The 22,356-nt window shown below is 51.2% G+C and overlaps 1 protein-coding gene across 1 annotated transcript in view; it reads right to left on the bottom strand.

The window, feature by feature from the left end:
• Col6a2 (collagen type VI alpha 2 chain) overlaps window positions 1–20,229 on the bottom strand; it is a 28,071-nt gene extending 7,842 nt beyond the window's left edge. Inside the window, exons 1-27 of the mRNA XM_032911041.1 lie at window positions 20,094–20,229; window positions 11,904–12,052; window positions 11,195–11,793; window positions 10,977–10,997; window positions 10,185–10,250; window positions 8,875–8,928; window positions 8,718–8,762; window positions 8,368–8,394; window positions 8,178–8,204; window positions 8,037–8,081; window positions 7,669–7,722; window positions 7,119–7,181; window positions 6,509–6,571; window positions 6,258–6,347; window positions 5,713–5,775; window positions 5,057–5,119; window positions 4,694–4,756; window positions 4,198–4,260; window positions 3,701–3,751; window positions 3,300–3,335; window positions 2,899–2,961; window positions 1,840–1,902; window positions 1,634–1,669; window positions 1,129–1,174; window positions 838–990; window positions 216–668; window positions 80–118 (exon numbers count right to left, since the gene is read on the bottom strand). Coding sequence (XP_032766932.1) covers window positions 80–118; window positions 216–668; window positions 838–990; window positions 1,129–1,174; window positions 1,634–1,669; window positions 1,840–1,902; window positions 2,899–2,961; window positions 3,300–3,335; window positions 3,701–3,751; window positions 4,198–4,260; window positions 4,694–4,756; window positions 5,057–5,119; window positions 5,713–5,775; window positions 6,258–6,347; window positions 6,509–6,571; window positions 7,119–7,181; window positions 7,669–7,722; window positions 8,037–8,081; window positions 8,178–8,204; window positions 8,368–8,394; window positions 8,718–8,762; window positions 8,875–8,928; window positions 10,185–10,250; window positions 10,977–10,997; window positions 11,195–11,793; window positions 11,904–12,039 — 2,482 coding nt within the window. The 5' untranslated portion in view covers window positions 12,040–12,052; window positions 20,094–20,229. The remainder of the gene's footprint in view (window positions 1–79; window positions 119–215; window positions 669–837; window positions 991–1,128; window positions 1,175–1,633; window positions 1,670–1,839; window positions 1,903–2,898; window positions 2,962–3,299; window positions 3,336–3,700; window positions 3,752–4,197; window positions 4,261–4,693; window positions 4,757–5,056; window positions 5,120–5,712; window positions 5,776–6,257; window positions 6,348–6,508; window positions 6,572–7,118; window positions 7,182–7,668; window positions 7,723–8,036; window positions 8,082–8,177; window positions 8,205–8,367; window positions 8,395–8,717; window positions 8,763–8,874; window positions 8,929–10,184; window positions 10,251–10,976; window positions 10,998–11,194; window positions 11,794–11,903; window positions 12,053–20,093) is intronic.
• Window positions 20,230–22,356: the final 2,127 nt, after the last annotated feature.

Genomic DNA, 22,356 nt, shown 5'->3' with positions numbered 1-22,356 from the left:
GCACAGTTCCTGTTAGAACGGGAAGGATGCTGGGGCTGCTCTGCTTGTCTGGGATTAGGGTTCCGGGTAGACCAGTTACCTGTTTGGCAGGGAAGTTCTGGACACACAATCTGGGGGTCTAGAAGAGAGAAGAGAGGCCAGGTCTCTGTTAGTTCTTTCCGGGCTCTCGGTAGTAGTAAGCCTTCTAGGGGTAAAGGCTGGGTGCCATCACTCACCCGGACAAAGGACGTCTTCCATGTCATCGATGAATTTCTCGGCCACCAGGTCAGAGAACAGCGTCATGTTGCGCACCTGCTGGGGCTTGTCACAGGCGATGGAGTAGAGGTTCTCGCTCTCATGGGTCTCGTGGAACATGTCACCGATGCCGATGGCTGTCACGGTGACGTCTCGGTCACACAGTGCCCGAAGATTGAGGTCATCGTCTCGGGGGTCATGGCGTCCATCCGTGATGACCACTGCAAACACCCGGGTCTTCTGGCGCCGGCTCTCTTTGATGAGCTGATTATAGGCGAACTTGAGGGCAGAGGGCGTCCAAGTGCCACCGGCAATCCACTCAAGGTTTTTGACGGCCTCCTTGAAGCTGGACAGGGAGTTGACTCTCTCGTCGTCCAGCCGGATGGCCTCAAAGGTGCCCTCATGGCTGTACTGCACCACACCCACACGTGTGCCTACAAGGGGACAACAGTGTGAACTGGGTTATACCAGCCTGTGCTCCCACCCTGGTGACCATGGCTCGACCGCCTGGAATGAAATCATGGTATACGTGGCAAAGCCATGATTCTGGCTAGAAGTAGGGTTCTGGTTTCTACCTCGGGATCCTCCTAGGTTCTCACTGACCCGTTTCAGACTTGGGGTCCTTGGCAATGGCGCCCAGCCTGTTGACCACATTGATGACAAAGTTCTTCTCCAAGGTGAAGTTGGTGTAGCCAATACTCTCAGAGCTGTCGATGACGAAGACCACATCCAGGGCGCCGCAGCGCTTCTCACAGTCTGGAAGGGCGTGCAGGGTGACAACATTAGTGAGCGGAGAGTGTGAGGACACTTAGGGTACAGGGCCAGAGATACCGTGAGTGATCCGTCCCTCCGGCGGCAGCCACGCACACATCCCGACGTGCTAGGCCAACTCACCACAGCACCCACAGGTCTCCCTCACATAGGTCATGACGTCACATTCCTGAAACACAACCCCCATGGGTGCACTTAGGCGGGGCACACCTGCCATTTCCTCAGGGCTTCCACAGGAGTCCCTCACCCCGTGTCTACTGATGTCCATGCCCACATATAGAATAGGACTTGATACACACATCTTCAACTTTGCCCTTTGACCTTACCCATGCCAACTACATCCAAGGACCCTTTTCCTCTGTCCCTGTCCTTACCAACTTGACCACTGCTGACTTTGCCTGCTGAACTGGACTTAACTCTTGCCAACCTTGATTCTGCTAACATCCTTGTCTCTGCTAACATCCAGCCTGTTGACTTCAACCTTTGACCCCAGGCTACTACCTTGGCCCCTCTGAGCTCATTCTCTGACTTTGCCCTGGCTAACCCTCAGTACCCAACGCTCTTGGTCTTTGACTTTTTAAGAGAGAAGGACACTCGTAAACAGGGTTCCACAATAGGTGACACTTACCGTGAGACCAGGATCTCCTGGAGGACCGGGTTCTCCCTGGGGACAAAGGACCACAGTAAGAGGTGAGGCTTGAGTCCGATTTCACCTGGTACCATCACCCAGTACATACTGGCCCATGGGCCCATAAGGGCAGAACCAGGAGGATTCACATACATTAGCCTGGCTGGTTCGGGAGCTGTGGGCTAAAGGAACAGAGCTGGGTTTACCTCAGGTCCTGGGATTCCTCTTGGCCCCCGAGGGCCAGGTTCACCAGGGGGACCAGGATCAGCCTGAGGAGAAACAAGGAAGTAGGCTCAGTATAGTTCTGGGAGGTCCCTCTGCTCCATAGGAGTATGGATCCCCGTCTCTGCTGGGAGCAGAGTGGGCACAAAGCACTGCATCACCTGCTTCATCCCAAGTCTAGCACTACCCTCGGGTGATGAGCAGACACTATCAGAGACATGTGGGGAGAGAGAGAGAGAGAGAGAGAGAGAGAGAGAGAGAGAGAGAGAGAGAGAGAGAGAGAGAAACAAGGAAAGAAATAAAGAAACAAGGAAAGAGAAATCAAAACGAAGAGAAAAGGAGTGGAAAGAACAGAAAGAGATGGAGAGACAGAGAAGGAGATGGAGAGGGAGATGGAGAGGGAGAGGGAAGAAGGAGAGTGAGGAGGGGGAGGGAGGAGGGAGAGGGAGGAGGGAGGAGGGAGGAGAAGGAGAAGGAGAAGAAGGAGAAGGAGAGGAGAAGGAGAGGAGGAGAGGAGAGGAGAGGAGGAGGAGGAGGAGGAGGAGGAGGAGGAGGAGGAGGAGGAGGAGGAGGAGGAGGCCACTGAAGAACATCAAAGATAATGCTGGGATAGCTTACATGGAGACATCCAATGGCCATCTGGGCATTCTCATGTGCCCGATCTGCCTGCCTATTTATTACCTGTCCACCCACCTACCATCCCTTCAGTGAACTGCCAACCCCACCCGTCTGTCCACCCACCACCTCTGCTCTCCACCCTTATATAAGTTGTCTGACCCTCTCTGTTCTTCATGCACCCACATCACCATCAGTATACCCGATGGTGCCAGGGACCTAGACATGAACATGATAAGGGTCTAGCCTGTGCCACGGAGCCAACAGGAGGTGCTGGCTGAGGGCGGTGTGAAAGCACAGAGGAGGCTTTCTGGGCCTGACATTCCCTTCAAGGGGCTGGTGCCAGGCAGGCTGGGTGTGTCTCCAGTGATCTTAGGCTCTTGTCATGGGCCAGCCCATTGCCCAGGGCATAGGACGGTGACACTCACTGGTTCTCCTTTTTCTCCCTTCTGTCCGGGTGCTCCTTTCAGACCAAAGTCTCCTCGGCCTCCCTGTGACACAGGACACACATTAGCCGTGGGTGATGGGTGGTATGCACACCCCTGTCCCACACGACAAGACCTTCCTCGGGGATTCAGAGGCGCCACAGAAACCCTTTGCATAGTTGAGCATCTGTTAAGGATGCTGGGCATTTTCAGGAAAGCCTTGGGTTTTGTTTGGAAAAGGACACAACACAGGAGCTACCTTGACCTCAAGCCCAGCCAGGGGCCATGTGGCCAGTCCTGGAGCAAGGAAATGGCCCAAAGATGACTCCCACAGTGGACAAGGCATGCAGGACGTCTACAACCCCTAGCAGGAAAAGGCTGATTGGGATAAGACCTCTAAGTACCTCAGGGCCTGGTGGGCCGGGCTCGCCTTTTTCACCCTGTGAAGCAAACAAAGGTCTGAGAGGTTGCACAGTCCCAGACCCCAAGTCTGCGACAGGCAGAGAGGCCCACCTCGCAGCTAAGACCACCCCCTCACGATGTCTCAGATAATCAGCATTCATATAGGAGCTCACACACACCTCAGGTAAAGGCCACTGAACCCATACATACTGAGCCATGCTGAGTCAAACCTGGGTTATGTCCGACCCCTGGCATCTCCTGGTGCTGGCTGGATCTACCTTTGCACCAAGTGACAGGTGACCCCCATCCCATCCCTATTCCTAGTCCCACATCGAGGAACTTCAAAGCCTTGCCCCTCCTCTGCAGGCTTTTCCTGGGAGTTCTTGTCCCATGCTGGACTTACGGGTGTCCCTCGGGGTCCTGGGTAGCTGAATCCAGGCCTTCCAGGATCTCCCTGAAGGGGAAGGTTGCGTTAGTCGGAATGGCTGATGAGAAGGAAGAATCCAAATAGTGCAGGGTGTTTGGTGTAGGGTAGGGCGAGCCTAGCCTTGCTTGCCTACCTCTGGACTGGAGTGCATGTGAACAATGACACACACTAGAGAAGCCACAGGGACCATGCAGTACCCATATGGCTGTCCATCCCTCAGGACCCTGCCATCTTTCCCAGCAGGTCATTGCTGGAGAGGGCAGAAGTAGGCTGCACAGTCTGCTACTGCTCTCCATGCTCGAGAGGCCCAGCATCGCTACCCCAGCCAATCTCATTAGGAGCTGGGAATAGGAGGTTCAAGGGAGGCTTCTCTCCTCCAGGGTCCCAAGCTTTTCCTGCCACGCTCTTGGTGGGCACCTCCTCAGGCAGCTGCCTCGGACCCCATCCCATATTGCCAAGAGGAAGGGACATACCTTGGGGCCCGGCTGTCCTGAATCTCCTCGAGGCCCAGCATCCCCAGGGTCTCCCCGAGATCCCTGAGGGCAAGAGAGGAGTCAGAGCTGGCCTGGTCCTCTGAAATGGCGATAACCCTAGCTTGATTTGACCAGCTCTGAGAAGACGGCAGGTCTTAGCAGCAGGGCCACCGCTTTGCCTGGGGCTAGGGACTGGGAAAGGTAGGCAAGGGTAGGATGGGGAGTGGGTAGGGGGTCTGGGGTGGAGTGGGGAGTGGGTGGAGGGCTGGAGAGTGTGGAAGGGGGAGGTCAGGGGGCAGGTGAGGAGCGGGTGGGGTAAGGGGCAGGGTAGGGAGCTGACAGGGTTAGGGGAAGAGTTCCAAGGTAGGGAACACGTGGGAGGAGTGGAGGGCAGGGTAGAAAATGGTTAGAGTTTGAGAACAGGATAAAGGGTGAGTGGGAACCTGAGGACAGGGTGCTCTCATGGCCTTAAGACTTCAAGCGTCCCCATACAGACCTGCTTCCCTGGCTCCCCAAGAGCTCCCTGGGGGCCTCTGGGTCCAGGCAAACCTCTGTCTCCCTGCAAAGAAAGAAGAGGGTAAGAGGATGGGATGCTGTGGCCTAATGCTGTACCCACAGAGTCCTGACATCCGCCCTGTGGGTGGTGGGGTCCAGGCTGGGCCACCCTGTAGTGGTCCTGCCTCGGCTGGGTCTGTGAGAAGGTTTAGTGAGGCAGGTTGTACTGAGCACAGATCCCTCCAGCTCCCTCCCTCCACACCCTTCCTGTTCTGGGTGTAGCCTCCTCCACTCCAGTCTTTGCCACCTCCTGTCCTGGGTGTAGCCCTCCGCCCTGGCATCTGCCACCTTCTGCCAAACCTACCTTGGCTCCTTTACTGCCGATTTCTCCAGCCAGGCCTCGTGGCCCCTCAGGACCAGGGTCTCCCTGTGAGAAGACAGGGTCTGGTGAGGTTTGGGCCAAGCAGCAATTCTGAACCTTCCAGAAGCAGTAGTATTTGTGTGTGTGTGTGTGTGTGTGTGTGTGTGTGTGTGTGTGTGTGTGTGTGTGTGTGTGTGTGTGTGTGTTTGAGGATAGGGTTAGAGAAACAAGTTATTCAGCCCCTCAGGACAGACATCGGTATGGGAGTGGTAATGTCAGAATGGTCATACTCTCCAGACCCTCAGCCCTGCTGAAACCACTCTGTGGTAGGGACCCTAACCAGCTCAGAGGAAGGCTCCTTCATCACCGTCCTTGGGAGCTGTGGCAGTGGGAGCCTATGTGGGCAGTGGGGATGCTACAAAGATGAGGCAGTGTGCAGCCTCTGTCATTGTACCCAACATGCAATAAGATGGGTGGTGCCCTTCCAGAAGCCTCAGGGGCAGCTGGGAGTGGGGGCCTGTCTGAGGCTTACCTTCTCAGACAGTACAAGGACCCCCCACCCCCACCCCGTCAATGATAAGACCTCAGAGTTTTCTTCAGCCCATCAGCTTTATGGAGAGATCCTAGAGCAGAACCCTTTGCTCCTTAGAACAACTTACCTTCTCCCCCTTTGGACCATCACTGCCCGGGCCGCCCTTGGTCCCAGGATCTCCCCTGCGTCCCTGGGTGAAGGAGAAACGTCACTGCTGGGAGGGTCATGTGGACCACCTCTGATCCTGCTCTCCCTTGGGACCCTGAGTCTGGTAGTCCCTTCTGATATCCCTCTGAGGCTGTGTCTCTATCCCCCTACTGCTGCTCTGTCCCAGTCAAAGACTAAGGTGTGTAGGTGCTTCTGGTCAGGCTGGCCAGTGACTGGGACGCGGCGTGGACTGTCAGCATGATCATTCCTGCTCCCTCCCTGACTGGGCCTCCTCAGACCGTCTCTTCTAAGGATTAGCCCTGGGAAGGGGTTCCCTACCCCGAGTTCAGCCCTGGGGAAGCCTTGAAGGGAGGTTAGGGGAAGGGCTGGTTGGGAAGAGAGAGCTCTGCATTTCCCCAGTGCCATTTGTCCATGGCCTCTCCTCAAGGTGGTGCCACAGAGGAGTCTGAAGCAGGGGCCTGGTTTGACCGAGGTGTAGGGCGTGTGGTTGCAGGATAAACTCACAGGCTCTCCTTTTGGTCCACGGGGGCCAGGCCCTCCCTTGCCTCCTTTCACTCCTGGACTTCCGGGAGCTCCGTTGTTGCCTTGGTATCCCTGTGTAAGGCAGGGACAACTCAGCATGGCCGGGCTTGTGGCCAAGGAATGTGCACGATGGCCCTCTTAGCCAGTCTCCCCATCCCTCTCCACATGTGTGAGGACATAGGACAGTGTGGATGGTATCTTGGGCAAGGGCAGTGAGCAGGTCAGGGACTCACCTTGCTTCCTTTGTCTCCAGGATTTCCTGGTGGTCCCCTGCGTCCTGGGCGGCCAGAGTCCCCCTGGAAGGGTCAGGGATAACATCAGTTTTGCTTATGGATGGTGAGACGAATCATCTATATTCTCCTATGTTCTTAGAGCACACGGGATTCCAGGCCACAGGAGGAGACCTTGCCCGAAAGACCAACCCATGAGCCCAGAGTAAAGTCTGTGGGACTCTCTGGGAAAGGAGCCCTCTGTGAGGGACTGGTCAGAATGGGATGGGCCTAAGGCAGGGGATCAAGGGAAAAGGGACAGAGACATCTCAAGTCTGGGTTCCTAGGGGAAGCCTGCCTACCCTGTGGCTAAAGGACTAGGGCTACCAAGGGCCAAAGGTCACCAGGATCTCAAGGAATAGGTCTCTGCGAGCTTGGAAGGGGAGGTGGACAAACTGTGGTGCATGTGACCTGCTCTTGAATAGTGAGTGAGGCTGGGACCTTCCTGCTAGGCTTCACAGCCTGGATATCCCCTCACCCTAATCAAAGCTGACACAGGGAGCCCCCAATGCAGGGATTCCTGAGGGTGATGACCCAGCCCGTTCTCTAAAGCTGCATCTGGCCAAGCCCTTACCTTGGCACCCTGGTCTCCTTGCTCTCCCGGGCTTCCAGCTTCTCCAGGGTATCCATCGGGGCCCTGTGGGAGGTGAGAGAGGCTGTTAGGCCGTCTGAGTCCCTGCTTAGTGCTGCCACAGATGGGCTGTGCTCCCCTCGAGCCAGGAACAAGGACACGGAGCAGGGACCCCCAGAACCGTTACTCAATCTGGCTGTGAGATTCTGGCTCAAGAAGAGTTATGCCCAAGCCTCGTTATCAAAGATTCAGAACTTCCCAGCCCAGGGCCATGAGCTTCATTTGGTCTGGCAGCCTTACGTGTCCCAGGGTTGGCTCACAAGCTGAGGGGGGATGGGTTGGGACCTCATACATGTCCAAGTGTTGGCTCATAGGCTAAGGATGATGGGTGGGGACCCCAAGACTAGCGGAACTACAGACATGGGTGAGGGTCAAGCAGGGAGAGGTTGGGCAGAAGAGAGAATCTGAAGATTCGCTCCCAACTCTGCCTGGTAGCCATGTTCCCCGAATGACCTCTCAGGGGCTAGGCAGAAAGGATGGAGAAGTTACTCACCCGACTTCCCGGGTCTCCCTTGCAGCCAGGAGGCCCAATACGGCCCAGTTTGCCCTGAAAGGAGAAGATGGGATATCAGAGTATAGATCTGGGGTTCATGCAAGTCAGTGACAGCACCGCTTAGGCCCTTGTATGACAATGACATCTGCACCCTAGAGAGAGCACAGGAAGGTGAGGTGATTCCCATTTGGCTTCTTCATTCTGTCTCCGTGGAGACAGAATCCCAGGACTAGGACAGATGCACGGGCGTGAAATGTCCTCACCACGCGTGTGTGTATATGTTTATATGTCTATATCTGTGTGACTATAATTATGTGCATGGGGCAGGCACAGCGGTGTCTGGCAGCTGGGGTGGGGCTGGTGACTACCTTCTGTCCATCTGTTCCGTTCTTGCCTGCTAGACCCGGCGCTCCCTGGAGAAGAAAGAAAAAAAGGGTTGGTTAGTCCTGGATCCTCGTTCTTTCTGAGCGGCAGGGCAGGGCAGGGCACACTCATCCTTTCAGGCTTACCTTCCGACCATCTGATCCGAATTCACCCTGTGCAGGAGGAAAGCAAAGGGTTGGTTGAGGCCCCAAGCTTCACAGACACCGGGGTGCAAATGAAGATACTCAGCCCAAAGCGTGAGACCCGCCCGACAGGCTGTTGTGCTCTCTGGTGGACGGAGTGGCTCTCCACATCCTGTGCAACATTGCGACTTACCTTCTCTCCCTTGAAGCCAGGCACACCCTGAGGGCAGAAGGAGAAGACAAGAGTGTCACCGAGTGCATGTCAGCAGGTGCAAGGAAGCCCTAGATAGACAGACGTGGAGAGCAGCCAAGACCCAGCATCGAGGGCGTACACAGTGGCTGCATCATGTCTGGGAGTCACAAGTGGGTTTGACAGAGGAGGGGGGTTCAGGCTGGATACATAGTTTTGGGGTGACCTTCAAACGGTAGAGGTGCTGCTCTTCTTGGGCAACTGGGGCTGGGCTGTGAATACCCCCCAAGGGGAACTGCCCCAAACTCCCTCCCTTTCCCTTCCCCCATCCCAGTCCTGGGTAGAGAACTTGCCTTGGGTCCTGGGAATCCAATGGGGCCTTCAATGCCAGGGTCTCCCTGTGAAGAAGGAACAAAGACCCTTAGGCGTGATTCCAGCCCTGGCTGCAGGGAGAGTGGTTGGGGGGTCAAGTCCAGGGGTCAGGGGCCAGAGGCCATGTGGGGACCTTACCTGTCGTCCTTTCTGTCCAGGCTCTCCTGGTTCACCCATGTTGCCCTTGGCACCCTAAAAGTAGAGGATGGGGAGAAGGGTAAACTGAGGCATGGGAACCCTGTCATCTCCTGAGAGAGGTTATACGGCAAAAGCTGTTGGTCCCTCCCCAGGCGAGAACATTTTGGAATGGGATCAGTTTCCCCAGAGGGTCCCGGTAGCCCCCACCAGGCTCTAACGACTCGTTTTCTCTGAACCCTGATAGACAGCTTTCCATGACGCTACACTAAAAATGGGCAGAGCAGCTTCTCAGCTGGGGATGCTGGCGCCTCAACCTCTGTGCCACAGCCCAGACCACAGCTGAGGTTTTCAGCCAGGCACTCACAGGGCCACGAATTCCTCATGAATGGGATGGGCATGGATAAGATGTGGATTGAAGGGACTAGGAAGATCAGGGCTTCAGGAAACCACCTAACATTAGACTCCCTAGGAATTAAAGTTTTAAACCTGTATCAGAGCCTTACTAAATAAATGCACTTGCTTATTAATTTTCTTTCCCTTTAAATGCAAAAGGATGGAGGAGAAGGAAAAAACCATGAGGTACAAGAGAGAGGAGGGGGGAGATCAAGCAGAACGAGGGCACAGACATCCTGGTGGGTCTCAGCTGTGCTCTGCCCTGAAGACCCTGTGGCATCCGCCTCCCAGCGCCCGGGTCACTGCTCCACTGTATGGGTAAGGTAGCTCTGAGTGGCAAATCCATTCCCAGTTATCACAGGGTGGGAATTCTCGTGGCCAGGAGACATCTCACCGGCCGCCCACCGCTGTACAAACCCTCACTGCACTGGCAAAAGCCACTTCACGTGACTGGTCTCAGTTTCTTCCTATCCTCTGGTTCCTGACACGCGCATCCTTAGTTTGAGACACCGTGGAAGTGGAGTTGGAAAGGATTTATTTTACACAGCTCTGTTAGAAAAACACCAGGCAACCATTCCGAGCAGAACTTCCTTAAAGCCTAGAACTAAGTCAGCCTCCAAGGGATGCCTCATGTTAATTGGCAACCACACCATTGACAGAAATGTATTGGGTGCACTATTTCCCCACGTGGGCGTGCTTGCTTACTTCACAAACGTATTTTAAGTGGCGTGTCTTAATCGTTTTTAAACATTTCTTACTTCTCTCAAAATATCATTCGAAAGGAAACGGAAACAATTGGAAGTTTAGTTTCTTCAAGTTTGGAAGCGCTGAGGCCACCCACAGACAGCTGGCCTTCAATGTGGAATTCACACAGGGACTTCCTGAAAAATAGGCCATGCAGTCTCCAGGCATCTTACCTTCTGTCCTCGGTAACCCTTGGGTCCGTGGGGTCCAGGAATCTCCAGGCAGCTCACCTTGTAGCACTGAAATGAGGTGGATAGACAGCAGGTCAGGGGGTAGGACAAGTCCCCAGCTGGGTATGGACTGGGGACAGGTATAACCTTGGGACTCTCAGAGGAAGTTTCCAAACACCCATACAGTTAAATCATCTAGCCACATTCTGGGTAAGCGAGGCTGGTTAAGCATTCTGGATAAGCGAGGCTGAGTTAAACATTCTGGATAAGTGAGGCTGAGTTAAACAATGACAGACTGTTAAAAGAACCCATGAGCTCTCGTCACAGCTGGGCACCATTTATATTGTGGGGACCGATTTGCCATTCTTTTAAGTAGCTGTTCTAGGTTGGATTTTTCCACAGAAGGGGAAGGGAGGGACTTTGGGTACCTGGTCCCCTTACCCACAGGGACACAGCACCTTCCAAGGCTGTAGGCTGGTTTCTAGTCTGAGTTGGATAAAGACCCCCTGTCTGGTACATGACTCAGTTTCTTCAGAGGTCATGTGGTTGGTAGAGAGCGCGCTATACCAGCCTCCCTCCTGCCCCGGGGAGGAACTAAATAGCCTGGGTTTGACTGGGGACGAAACTGGAGTTTCATCTAAGCTCAAGAGATTCAGGCCAAACAGAGCAAGTGGACTTCAATTCTGCTGCTGCTCTGCTCTGCTCAACCAGGAGTAGGGCGTTGGTCCTCCGCTGGGTCAATGGTTGGTTGTGACCAGGTAACATACGTTGTGCTGAGGTGACAAGGCGACTTACCTCTCCGTAGGCTTCATGTTTCTGTAGGAAACAGAGAGATTCAGATTAGCCTGGGCTTAGGGATCTGTATGTCACCTTCTGAGTCTAGGTGGGGACCATGGACATGAAAGGACTTGACCGTAAATCCCCCTCCTTCACAGAGACCCGGAACTCTGACTACTGCCACGTTGCTGGGTGGGCAATATCCTTACACCTCTTCCTGAACCATGGATGCTCACCATGACCTTGATGATGCGGTTGATGGTGTCCTGGTCAATCTCAGTAGAGTCAGGTCGCATGGTGGCATAGTTGTTTCGGTATAGCTCATGTGGGGTGTTGGCGATGTCCCGCAGACCTTGTTCATTTAGGTTCCTATTGGGGGCCACGGCAAAGAGCCGGATGCCCTCCTCTCGGGCACGCTCAGCCTGCATTTTGATGCCCCCACAGGGATTGCCTGTGACATGGCCATCGGTGATGACCACAGCAAAGTTGACCACACCCCGGCCTACGTGCTGCCGGATCTGCTGGGTCATGTTGGCCAAGGCGCAGTCAGTGAAGGTGCCCCTGCGGAAGGAGCGGATGCCTTGTAGGCTCTTAGTGAAGGAGGCCCGGTCGCTGCCTGGTGGGCTGAACACCTCCACCTGGTCAGAGAAGTGTAGGCCGCCGTAGCGCCAGCTCAGGGCCACCTGCTCCAGGTAGAACTCGTTCTGCAGCTGGCTGATAAACTGTGGTACGAACTGCTGCATGTGATAAAGCAGGCTGTCTGTGGGGGACTGCATGGCCACGCTCTCCGAGGTGTCCAACACGAAGTACACGTTGACTGGGCAGTCAGCCTTCTCTGGAGGTGGGGGACAGGGCAGACATTGGACCCATCAGGGCTTGCCCAGTGAGGGCTATGATGTGAGCCCACCCTTACCCCATGAGTACCGCTCTCTCCCATCCAAGTACCTGGACAGTTGTTGTTCCTGTCAGTGGTAGAGATATCAGGTGAGATGGCTTCCTGCTGCTGGGCATGGAGGACCCCCAAGAGCCCCCCAAGCAGGAGCACAGAAAAAGGACCCTGGAGCATCTTGGTAGTAGTCATGTGCCCTGATGTCCTGCAATAAGGAGGGGCCATTATAGACACTCCTACCCCCAACAGACATCACTGCCCTTCTGGGTTGGGATGCACGTAGCTTGAAATCCTTTGAGGAATAGGCACTTCCATGCCCCCCTCCACCCACTGGGGAACCATGCTTCTCCAACTCTCTATTGTCTGCAGAGCTCAGCTCAAGGCTGGATATAGGCATTCAGCTCTTCTCTGTTCTCTGAAGCCAGGGTACACATAGATGGGCCCATTTGTGTGTGTTGGGGACACCAGGGAGAAGTGTCTCTTCACACATCCTGCTCTAGGATCTTCATTGGGGACAGAAGGAAGGAGAAGCATGCCCTTTCACTCAGGCAGACTCAGTGCGGGACTCTGGGAATGTCTCCCCCAACCCTGTAGCTTGGCTCCCCTTCACGTGGGGCATTGGTATGGACTGAGTGGAGTCAGGTCTAGTCAGACAGTGATTTTTAGTATGACTTCCCATCAGATGCCGGCAGATTGAGGGCAGCCCTTTGTGGGCACAACAAGACCACTAGACAAGAAGTGATATAATACTCTAGAGTGAGGGTGATTGTGCTCCTGGAGGGACTCTGTCCCAATCTGTTATCTGGGAAATTTCATCAGTCAGAGAAAGTACTCCAGATTTCAGATGTTCCATTATTATAGTTGAAAAATGGGTGGGGTCAGTGAACAGTGTATTCAATATTAAGGATGGAAGAAATCAGGTAGGACACATGCACACTTGTAATCCTAGCATTTGAACATCTGAGACCGGAGCCATGAGTTCAAGACCAGCTGGGCTACATAGCAAGATCCTGTCTCAAACTAATTAAGTCTCATTCCAAAAAGATGAGATAAATTATACCTGAGCAATTGTTGATACAGATGGTAAGAACATCCAAAGGACAGAGAACAGACTGTGGAGAGCAATGTAAGCATACAGACCATAACTGAAAAGACAGGTAGCCTCAGGAGAAACAAAGAATTGACAGAAGGATCTTGTGTTGAAGATCATGAATGCCCCTTATCACCAGGAAAACAGAATTAATTAGGCATGGCCATGTGAAGTATGCTAAGTCTACTAGTTGGGAAATCTAACATGTAATAAGAATTCTAAAACTATCTGTATAGAGAGAAAAACAAAGACAACAGCAAACTCCAGGAAACACCTAAAGGAAAAAAATTCATTGGCAATTATAGAGACAGCCTCAGTTGTTCCAAGATAACCTCCATTTTTCACCTCCTGGTACTCCTATGCTAATGTAGTCTTCTCACAACAAATCATGCTGGACGGTGTTGTGCCGCTGCTAAGGCGAGGTCTATGTTTGTGATCTCAGCACACGGGGGGGGGGGGTGGAGGCGGGAGGCTCCAGAGTTCGAGGCAAGCCTGAGCTACAGAAAAAGGCCCTATCTTATAAGCCAAAACTAAAATCACAAGTGTTTTGATGGACTATTTCTGAGTGGGTATAATCCTAGAACCATGATACCCATAGGGTATCCAGCCTCCTTCTGATATACAATGCCCTTCTCTGTTTCTCTATTTTTAAATGTTAAGCTCTGCTTTGTCTGATGTTAACATAGCTAACCCTTCTCCCTCTGGCTGTTTGCATCTTTGTATCTTTTCTCATTAAGGCACTGTTAATCTGTTTGTTTTTTTCCTCTTCAGATCTAAAGTGAGTCTCTCGCAAGGAGCATGAAGTGGGGCTGTGTTGTTTTCTCTAGAGCCCACTCTGCCCATCTCTGTCTGGCAATTGCAGAGTTTAATCCAATTTCGTTAAAAGAAATCACAGACAAAGGGTGTCCCCCATTTTTTGCATCCATTTCCTCTATGCCACGCACATCCATGTTCCCAATTTTTCAAATAACTATCTATATGTGTGTCTGGTGGATCTTTCGTAGCAAAATGTCATTTCTTTGGAATTTGCTTGCTTTTTCTTGGTGGTTACTGAGAACACTGTTCCTAAAATCGTAACTATTTGAATGTGTACCAATTTAATGACATAAAATTTCTCCACCTTTAATATCTCTGTCCCCACCCCTTTCAGTTACCAATATCATAAAACTTCATCCCAGGACTGCAGAGACTGCTTGGTGTTAAGAAGGTGTACCTGCCCTTGCAAGGAAACCCAAGCATCTATGTTGGGTGGCTCACAACTTTCCGTAAACCAGCTCCAGAGGATCTAATGCTCTTTTCTGGGCACCTGCACTCACATGCACATACATACACACTCACATAAATACACATGCACACACATATACACACACATGCACACACACATACACACACATGCACAATGCACACACATACACACCCATGCACACACATACACACACATGCACACACATACATACACACATATACACAAACATACACATATACCCCACACACATATATACCACACACACACATGCACACACACATACAAATACACATACACATGTAATTTTTAAAACTCCATTCTCATGTAAGTGCTTCTCAGATCTCAGTATTTGGCTCCAGGACCTTCTATTTACACAAAAATCTGATGCTTAACTGTCTTCTATAAAATAATATACTCTTGGTACGTAGCTTCTGCATATCTTTGTGTATACCTGAAATTATCTCTATGTTGCTGTTAATGCCAACCACAATGGAAAGTCTATATAAAAATGTGTCGGGGTTGGGGGTTTAGCTCAGTGGTAGAGCGCTTGCCTAGCAGGCGCAAGGCCCTGGGTTCGGTCCCCAGCTCCGAAAAAAAAAGAAAAAAAGAAAAAAAAGAAAAGACACCAACAGGGAGAAAAGGTCTGTAAATATTCAGTACAGGCACAGCTTAATTTTTAATCTGTGATTGTATTTATGGATGTGGGAAAAGGGAATACAGAAGGCTGGCCACATATCATTTAAAAACATAACTTATATACATTCACATTTTTAATTTATTTTTTACTTTATGTGGATGGGTATTTTGCCTGCAAAGATATATGTGCACCACGCATGTGCCTGGTACCTCTGGAGGCCAGAAGAGGGTGTTCAATCCCCTGGAACTGGAGTTACAGGCTGTAATGAGCTGCTATGTGGTTGCTGGGAATGGAATCTGGGTCCTCTGGAAGAGCAGCCAATGCTCTTAACCACTGAGCCATCTCTCCATCCTCATAGCCAATATTTTAATATATCCATGTCTTAAATTCTATAGCAAAGAAACTTTGAGATTACACATCAAAACAGTAACACTAGCTCTTAGACAAGTAATTGTTTTTCTTTAAGACAGATTAGCTTTCCAAATCATGTAGAAAAGAAAAACCAGTTACCCTCCATTGTTACAGTAACACTAGCTTTTAACAGTTGCCAATGTGTTTTCCTTTTCTGAGATACTGGTGTTTTCTTATGGCTTTTAGATATTGTCCATTATCCTCCATGTTAACCCTCAGGATTTCCTTTAACACTCGTCTCAGGGCAGAGGCTCATGATGATGAACACGCTTAGCTTTTGTTGACCCAGTAATGTCTTTGTTTCTCCTTTACTTTCAGGGACTGTCTGCTAGGTCTTGGTTGATACTAGTTTGCCTTCATCACTTTGACTATCTTAGCCCTCTGCCTCTGGACTCCAGACTTGACAGTTTTCCTCATTCTATCTTGAGTTCACCGATCCTCTCTTCTGGTTTCTCAAATATGCCTCAGACTCTCTCTAGTAAGATTTTCCACTTCAAGTCCCTACTTTTCAGATATTTTGGGCTATTTTTAGTTAGTCTTTTTTTTTCCTGGCACTTCACTGACACTTTCATTTTATCCATAAATTATTTCCCGACTTCCTTCCTATGCTCCATTAGCTCTTTAAGCATTTCAAAGATGACTCTTTTAAAGTCTTTGTCTAGTCGGCCTACCAATGGGCTGTTCTCGTACGCAGGGTCTACTGATTTATTTCTTCCCTTTATTAGCCAAGCACTGCACCACTGAGTCAGCTATCTACCCCATCTTCTTCATATACATGTGTGTGTGTGTGGTGTGTGTGTGTGTGTGTGTGTGTGTGTGTGTGTGTACCTAACATATATACATAGTAGATTTATATATATACTGATGTACAAATCTACTGATTTATAGATATCTACTTATCTATAAATCTACTGATTCATAGATAAATATACACACTGATATATATTTCTACTTAAATATATCTCTACTGATATATATCTACTGATATTGATATATATGTCTACTGATATATATCTACTGCTATCTATCTATCTACTTATATATATGTGTGTGTATATATATGTATATATATGTGTATATATATATATATGCCAATTCTTTTATCTCCCATTGCCATTCTCTTCTGGATGATGTCACATTCTTTTTGATGGTTTGCTGAAAATCAAAGACTGGAGTCTAATAATGGAGTCACTCTGGAACCCAGAATGTCTGCCTCCGTGACGATTTAAGGTTTCAATTTTTGACCCTGATGGCTACAGACAGCCTCTGTGACAAGAACCAACCGGCTTGAAGTGTAAGTGTAAGTGTGGGGTCTTCCAGGGCTCTTTCTGAGCCAACCCTCCATGGGCACATGTAGCAACTTTCCGGTTTCCTCTGGCCGCATCACTGCTTTCGAATGTATGACTCCAACATAGAGACAGAGAAAAATAAAGCAGAGAATGAAATTCCAGCCCTTGAAGTGCTTGGGAAGTCACTTCATTGAGAGGGGAAGAGAGTTGCAGCAATGAGAGATACAAAAATGTCCAGGTCAATAGCTTTGCCAAGGCAGACACGCTAAGGAACATCTTAGATCCCAGTAGAGCCAAGTTAGATGTTATTAACAGGAGGAAACTGGGAAACCCTAGCCTTGTGGAAATTAAATACCATGCTCTTAAGACAACAAGTTAAAAAAAATACAAGGGAAATAAGAAAACACTTAAAATGCCTAAAAACTAATAAATTTCTAAAACATAGCAAAACCATTTCCAAAAAGGGGAAGCACACAGCTGGGAGAGCTGACTCCAAGACCAAGACCAAGACCAAGACCAAAGAGCTCAGACCAGCAACCTCCTACAACCGAAGGGACGAGAGAAGGCACAGCAGAGTAAACCCATGGCTGTTAGAGAACAGAGGAGATGAAGAGAGGACACACGAGGCACAAATTAGGAAAAAAAAATGGAGGGAGTCTAGGAGGAAGTGAAGCCCGATTCTTAGAAAACACAAGAATTTGGATAAACCAACAAAAAAACTTTTTGAAGAAAACAGATTAATTGTACCTGAACGTTGAAACCTAATAACCATTTCGATACACCTAATTAATATGAACAACTACAGCACAGGGTTGGGGGTGTGGTCAGTGGCAGAGCACTTGCCTAGCATGCACAAGTAGGCTGAAACTTAGGTTCGCGCCCAAGTGCTTGAGTGTTCACGTGTACACGCACACACACGTGCACACACACACACACATACACACACACCACACACACAGACACACAGACACACACAGAGACACACAGACACACACAGACACATACACACACATACACACACACATACACACACACAGAGAGAGAGAGAGAGAGAGAGAGAGAGAGAGAGCGCATGAAACCAACCAATCATAAAATGACAAGCAATTTGGGACCCTGTGCACAGCTGACCAGACTGTAAGCTGGTGAAGTTGATGTCAAAACCTTCGAGGCGTCTCCAAAAATTGTAAACAGAATTTCCAAATAACAGAGCTCTTCCATTTCTGGGTCCATCTTTATGATATCTCATCTATCTATCTATCTATCTATCTATCTATCTATCTATCTATCTATCTATCTATCTATCTATCTATCTATCCATCCACCATCTATCTATCTACACACACACACACAGATATATATAGAGAGAGGGGGAGGGAGGGAGAGGGAGAGGGAGAGGGAGAGGGAGGGGGAGGGGGAGAGAGAGAGAGAGAGAGAGAGAGAGAGAGAGAGAGAGAGAGAGAGAGAGGAGGAGAGGGGGAGAGGAGAGATTTAGTTCTTTCCCTCCCTCTCCAGGGTCTCACCACATACCCAAGTAGGTTTTGCTGACGTTGTTTTTGTTTTTAAAGAACATCTATTAGGAATAGGGGAAAATTATAAATCACAGTAACCCTGCAAGTGGCCGGTGGTCAGGTAATGTTGTCAAACTGAGGTAGAGCAAACCTAAAGCATTGTGCACCACAATGGGCAGACTGGCAGTGAGCAGACCACATGTGCTCTACCCGGCTTCTCTGGTGGGTGACAGGCAATGAGCGGAACCAGGGCCGCTCAGAACTGAGCTCCCCGCTCCTGAGCCATTTCACTGCCGCATGGACTAGGAAGCTACCCCATGTCTAGCTAGCGTCTCTGCTGGGCACCCATGGAGATGCTGTCCACAGTATGGGCCAGCACATATTGAGGAGAGAGGCTGGATTCCTAGGCTTGCTCAAGTGCAGTACCCCACACTCCCTGACTGTTTGTGGGGCTTCTCTAGATTCTTAAGACTTCATGAGTAGGCAAAAGAAACACAACAAGGCTGGCTAATGGGAATGTGGAACCGTGCAAAAGGAAGAAACAACTCCAAACTCACACCATCTGTATTCTAGAAACCACGTTGCCAGTACTGTCTTAATCTAGTGCTTCGGGCCGTGAACGGTCTATCTAGAGTCTGCTAGCTGAAACTGGTGGGTGCTTCTAAGTCTGACCTTATTCTGAGAGGAGAAGGCAGAACCACCTCTAGGAGGGTGGATGTGACAGGCATCTTGTGCCAGCGCCTATGCAAATCTGCAGTCCCTTCTCATCCTGGATTCTGAGAATCGTTTCAGAGAACCCCCGACGCCCAGAGCTTCCCGTGCCCTGCTGAGAGACCTGCTTAGAGGCCTCCCCAAAGAAGAGCTGACTGGATTTGCTGGCAATCACTGCTGCACAGGAAGGAACCCTCCGTCAGCTCACGAGCTGCCCAAGTGGCAGCAGTCTTGACCGCTTCTTCCAAGGTCTGTGCTGACTCCCCGAAACCATTTCATTGGGGGGAAACTCACTGTCCCCAAGACTGATGCGCAACTCTCAGAATGGATGCTCTAAAGCCCCATGCTCAACCCCTCCCGTCTGGTACTACCTGTTCCCTGGGACCCTAGGTCCAGGCCCAGAGACTGGCCCTACTGATTCGGTCTAAGGGACCCCAGACGCCTGTGTTACCTCCAGTCTTTGTGAGATAAAGCCCCAAATGCCCCCTTTCTTTTTTTCTTGCTATGCGTTTGCTTGCTTTGAAGCTAGAACTATTTAGTTGGGGGGGGGAACCCAGTAACTTAATCTGGACCTTAAATGTCCCTTGTAGGTACCTCGTTCCTCTGTGGCATTTGGCTTCATGTCCTCAGGGGAGCATGGGAACACCCCCCCGGAATACCCAGGCTTCACAAGGGGCTATGTTGCTGTCTATAGGAGAGGGGTCTCTGAGGTTGCCCACCATGCTGTGGGATTGAGTGCCCAAGGGTGTCCCAGGGGTAGTATAGAGCCAAGAGTCACAGACATTATTAAAGCTGGGTCCACCCCCATCTTATGATTCCTGGCTTGCCCACCGGTGGGATCTGAGACTGCCTTCTCTGCTGCCCACAGAGTACCCTTGAAGTCCATCTGAGGAACTAGTTTAAGTGGCTGTTCTCTTCCTTCCCCACAACGACTACCTTTCCCTGGGGCCTGCAGAGAAGCCAACAGTGAACCCGCGTCCAGGTTCAAGTCACAGCGTGTGTTCGTTCCCACTGAGGCGATTTCGGTTCCTTAACCCTTGGGAGATAACTCAGATCTGCTAGAAATGGCCATAGGTCTGACCAGATGCCAGGCACTCCGAGGACTGGGAAGTAGGGGGCATCTGGTCCATCGGGGATCAGCAGAAAGCTGTGGAATCCGGAGGAAGAAGAAGCCTGCACCCCAACTGGGCCCTATGGGACAGAGGCCTAGGGGGCACCAGGAGACTAGAACCTGGGGCTGGACTGTCTGGTTTGGGGAGAACTGTGCTCACCCTAGACTCCTGAGGTGCAGCTCCCGAATCCTGTTCCCCCTTTCCCCGGGTGTCCTGGCTGGACACCATAAAAAGAAGCTTACCTGGCTTGGAGAGGACGTCTGGGTACTTCCGAGGACAGCTCGGGTCCTGACGGCCCGAGGTGCGGGCGCCGAGTGGGTAGGAGGGAGGGGACCCAGGCGCGGCCCGGGACTGAACGGGAGGGGACCAATCTAGGGGCCTCCCACTTTAACTCTGTCCCGGGCGGGCGGATGCCTGGAAAACACGACCGCTGGGGGTCGCTGCGGCCCCGCGGATGGGCGGGGTCAGAGGGTGGGGCTGCCGGAGAGATGAAGTTGGAGTGGGGGAAGGAGCTGGGGGAGGGGAGGGGAGGAAGGAGAGAGGAGGGAGCGGCCAGGACACGCAGCAATGTTGGAACTGGACCGTCTCTGTACTGTAGCGCCTGGTGACTTTTTTTTTCCTACCAAGTCTCTGGGCTCCCAATTCTCCCAGACCTTTGCTCAAATTCCTTCCTACTCTACCTAAAGGAGCTACTCCCATTTTGGTGGGCCAGGCAGAGCTCCCCACACCTCTAGCGTATTCTGACTGAAGTTGGGCAGAATGTGGGCTTGAGTTTCCAAGTGCAGTGAAGAAATACAAAGAATGTATGTCTTTGGGGTCCAGTGGGCAATGGGTGGTTGTTGAGGCTCTTGGGAGTTGAAAGGACCCTGAAGAGGCAAGAGGACCACGCATAGATGTAGGAGCCCTCATATTGGTATATAACCCTTTCCTTCAAGAGTCCCACAGGTCGGCTTTGAGTCGAGTCTGCTCACATCCCTGGCAGGGTGCATAGGCAGACTGTGGCTAGGGTCCCCACTTTCCAGCCTGGAGTAGGTCTGGCTCTGTGAAGTACAGGCAGGGATAGGGAAGGGGCTCAATTCGGGCCAGTTCTCAAGGGGGTAGAGTAGGGGGTGATGAGGCTTGCTTCTCATGCAGCCGAGCAAGTCTCTGACCTTCCAGTCCCGTTCCCATTCCGTGCTCTCCCCCAGCCCCCTCCCATCCAGGAGGAACTACTTTTGGTAAGCCCACACTGCTGGGCTTGTCTTTAGAGACTTCCCGCCCTCTACCCATTGAAGCTTTGTCATCTCTTTCTTTCGACGTCTCATACCTGAGAAACTGGCTCAGTGCACCTTCCGAGGTGTCTAAGAGGAAAATACCTTCAAGGCGACCTCTTGGGAGCTGAAAGCTGTCCCTACAGGTCCCAGCCTGACCCATACCAACCAGCATAACTTACCACTTGGGGTTCCTAGGACCTGGAGCCCTGACCTGACTATTAGCATCGGTACCAGCCTTTCATGGGCAGGGCCAGTTACTGCCATGCTTCAGGTCTTTTGATTGGGTAGGGAGGGACTAGAACCAGAGGTGTGAGTATGCATGAATGTCTTGTGTATGGTGTTTGCACCTCTCTCTCTCTCTCTCTCTCTCTCTCTCTCTCTCTCTCTCTTTCTGTCTGTTTTTTCTCTCTCTGTTTCTCCTTCTGTCTCTTTGTCTCTATCTCTCTGTCTCTCTGTTTCTCCTCTGTCTCTTTTCTCTCTATCTCTGTATCTCTGTCTCTTTCTGCATCTCTATGTCTCTCGCTATCTCTCTGCTCTATCTCTGTCTCTTTGCCTCTGTCTCTGTTTTTCTATCTCTCTGTTTCTCTGTCTCTCTGTTTCTTCTCTGTCCCCTCCTCTCTCTGTCTGTCTCTCTGTCTCTCTTTATCTCTCTGTCTCTTTGTCTCTCTCTGTCTCTCTGCCTCTATCTCTGCCTCATTCTCTCTCTCTCTCTGTCTCTCTTTCTCTGTGTTTCTGTCTCTCTCTGTCTGTCTCTCTTTCAGTGTGTGATGTATGACTGTGGCGTATGTGCACCTGAAAGAGAGCATCTGTCTGAGTCCCAGTGTGCCTGAGTGTGGCAGCTGCATGGTGCCCAGGAATAGGGATAGGTCTAGGCTTGCGCTCTGGTCATGCCAGACTGCAGCTGATGAGGCCATGCCTCAGCTTTGCATACTTCCTGTCTTGGCTGCTCTCCAGTGAAAGGATGCTGACAGGTCTTTCTAGGGATTAGTTCTCCAAGACAATTTAGGAGTGGCACACCAGCTCCTCACAGGGGTGCAATCTCATCCGAGGCTCCAATGCCCGTGGCTACCAGTCCTGTGTCTTTCCCAAGCATTGCCAAGTCACTAGTTGCATCTGACCCCTGCTCATCAGAGGATTCCCATTAGGAATCCCAAAAGGGCAGAGGAGGCCTGAGAAAGGGGACAACCAGGTGACAGAAGATGACGCTGTCTTCACTGGGTGCAGGTAGTCTTTAGTACAGGATCGAGGGCAA

Source organism: Rattus rattus, chromosome 8 (assembly GCF_011064425.1).
Source record: "Rattus rattus isolate New Zealand chromosome 8, Rrattus_CSIRO_v1, whole genome shotgun sequence".
Classification (NCBI taxonomy): Eukaryota; Metazoa; Chordata; class Mammalia; order Rodentia; family Muridae; genus Rattus; species Rattus rattus.
The sequence above is the reverse complement of the archived record's forward strand: the minus strand, read 5'-3'. Positions and strand labels throughout refer to the sequence as shown.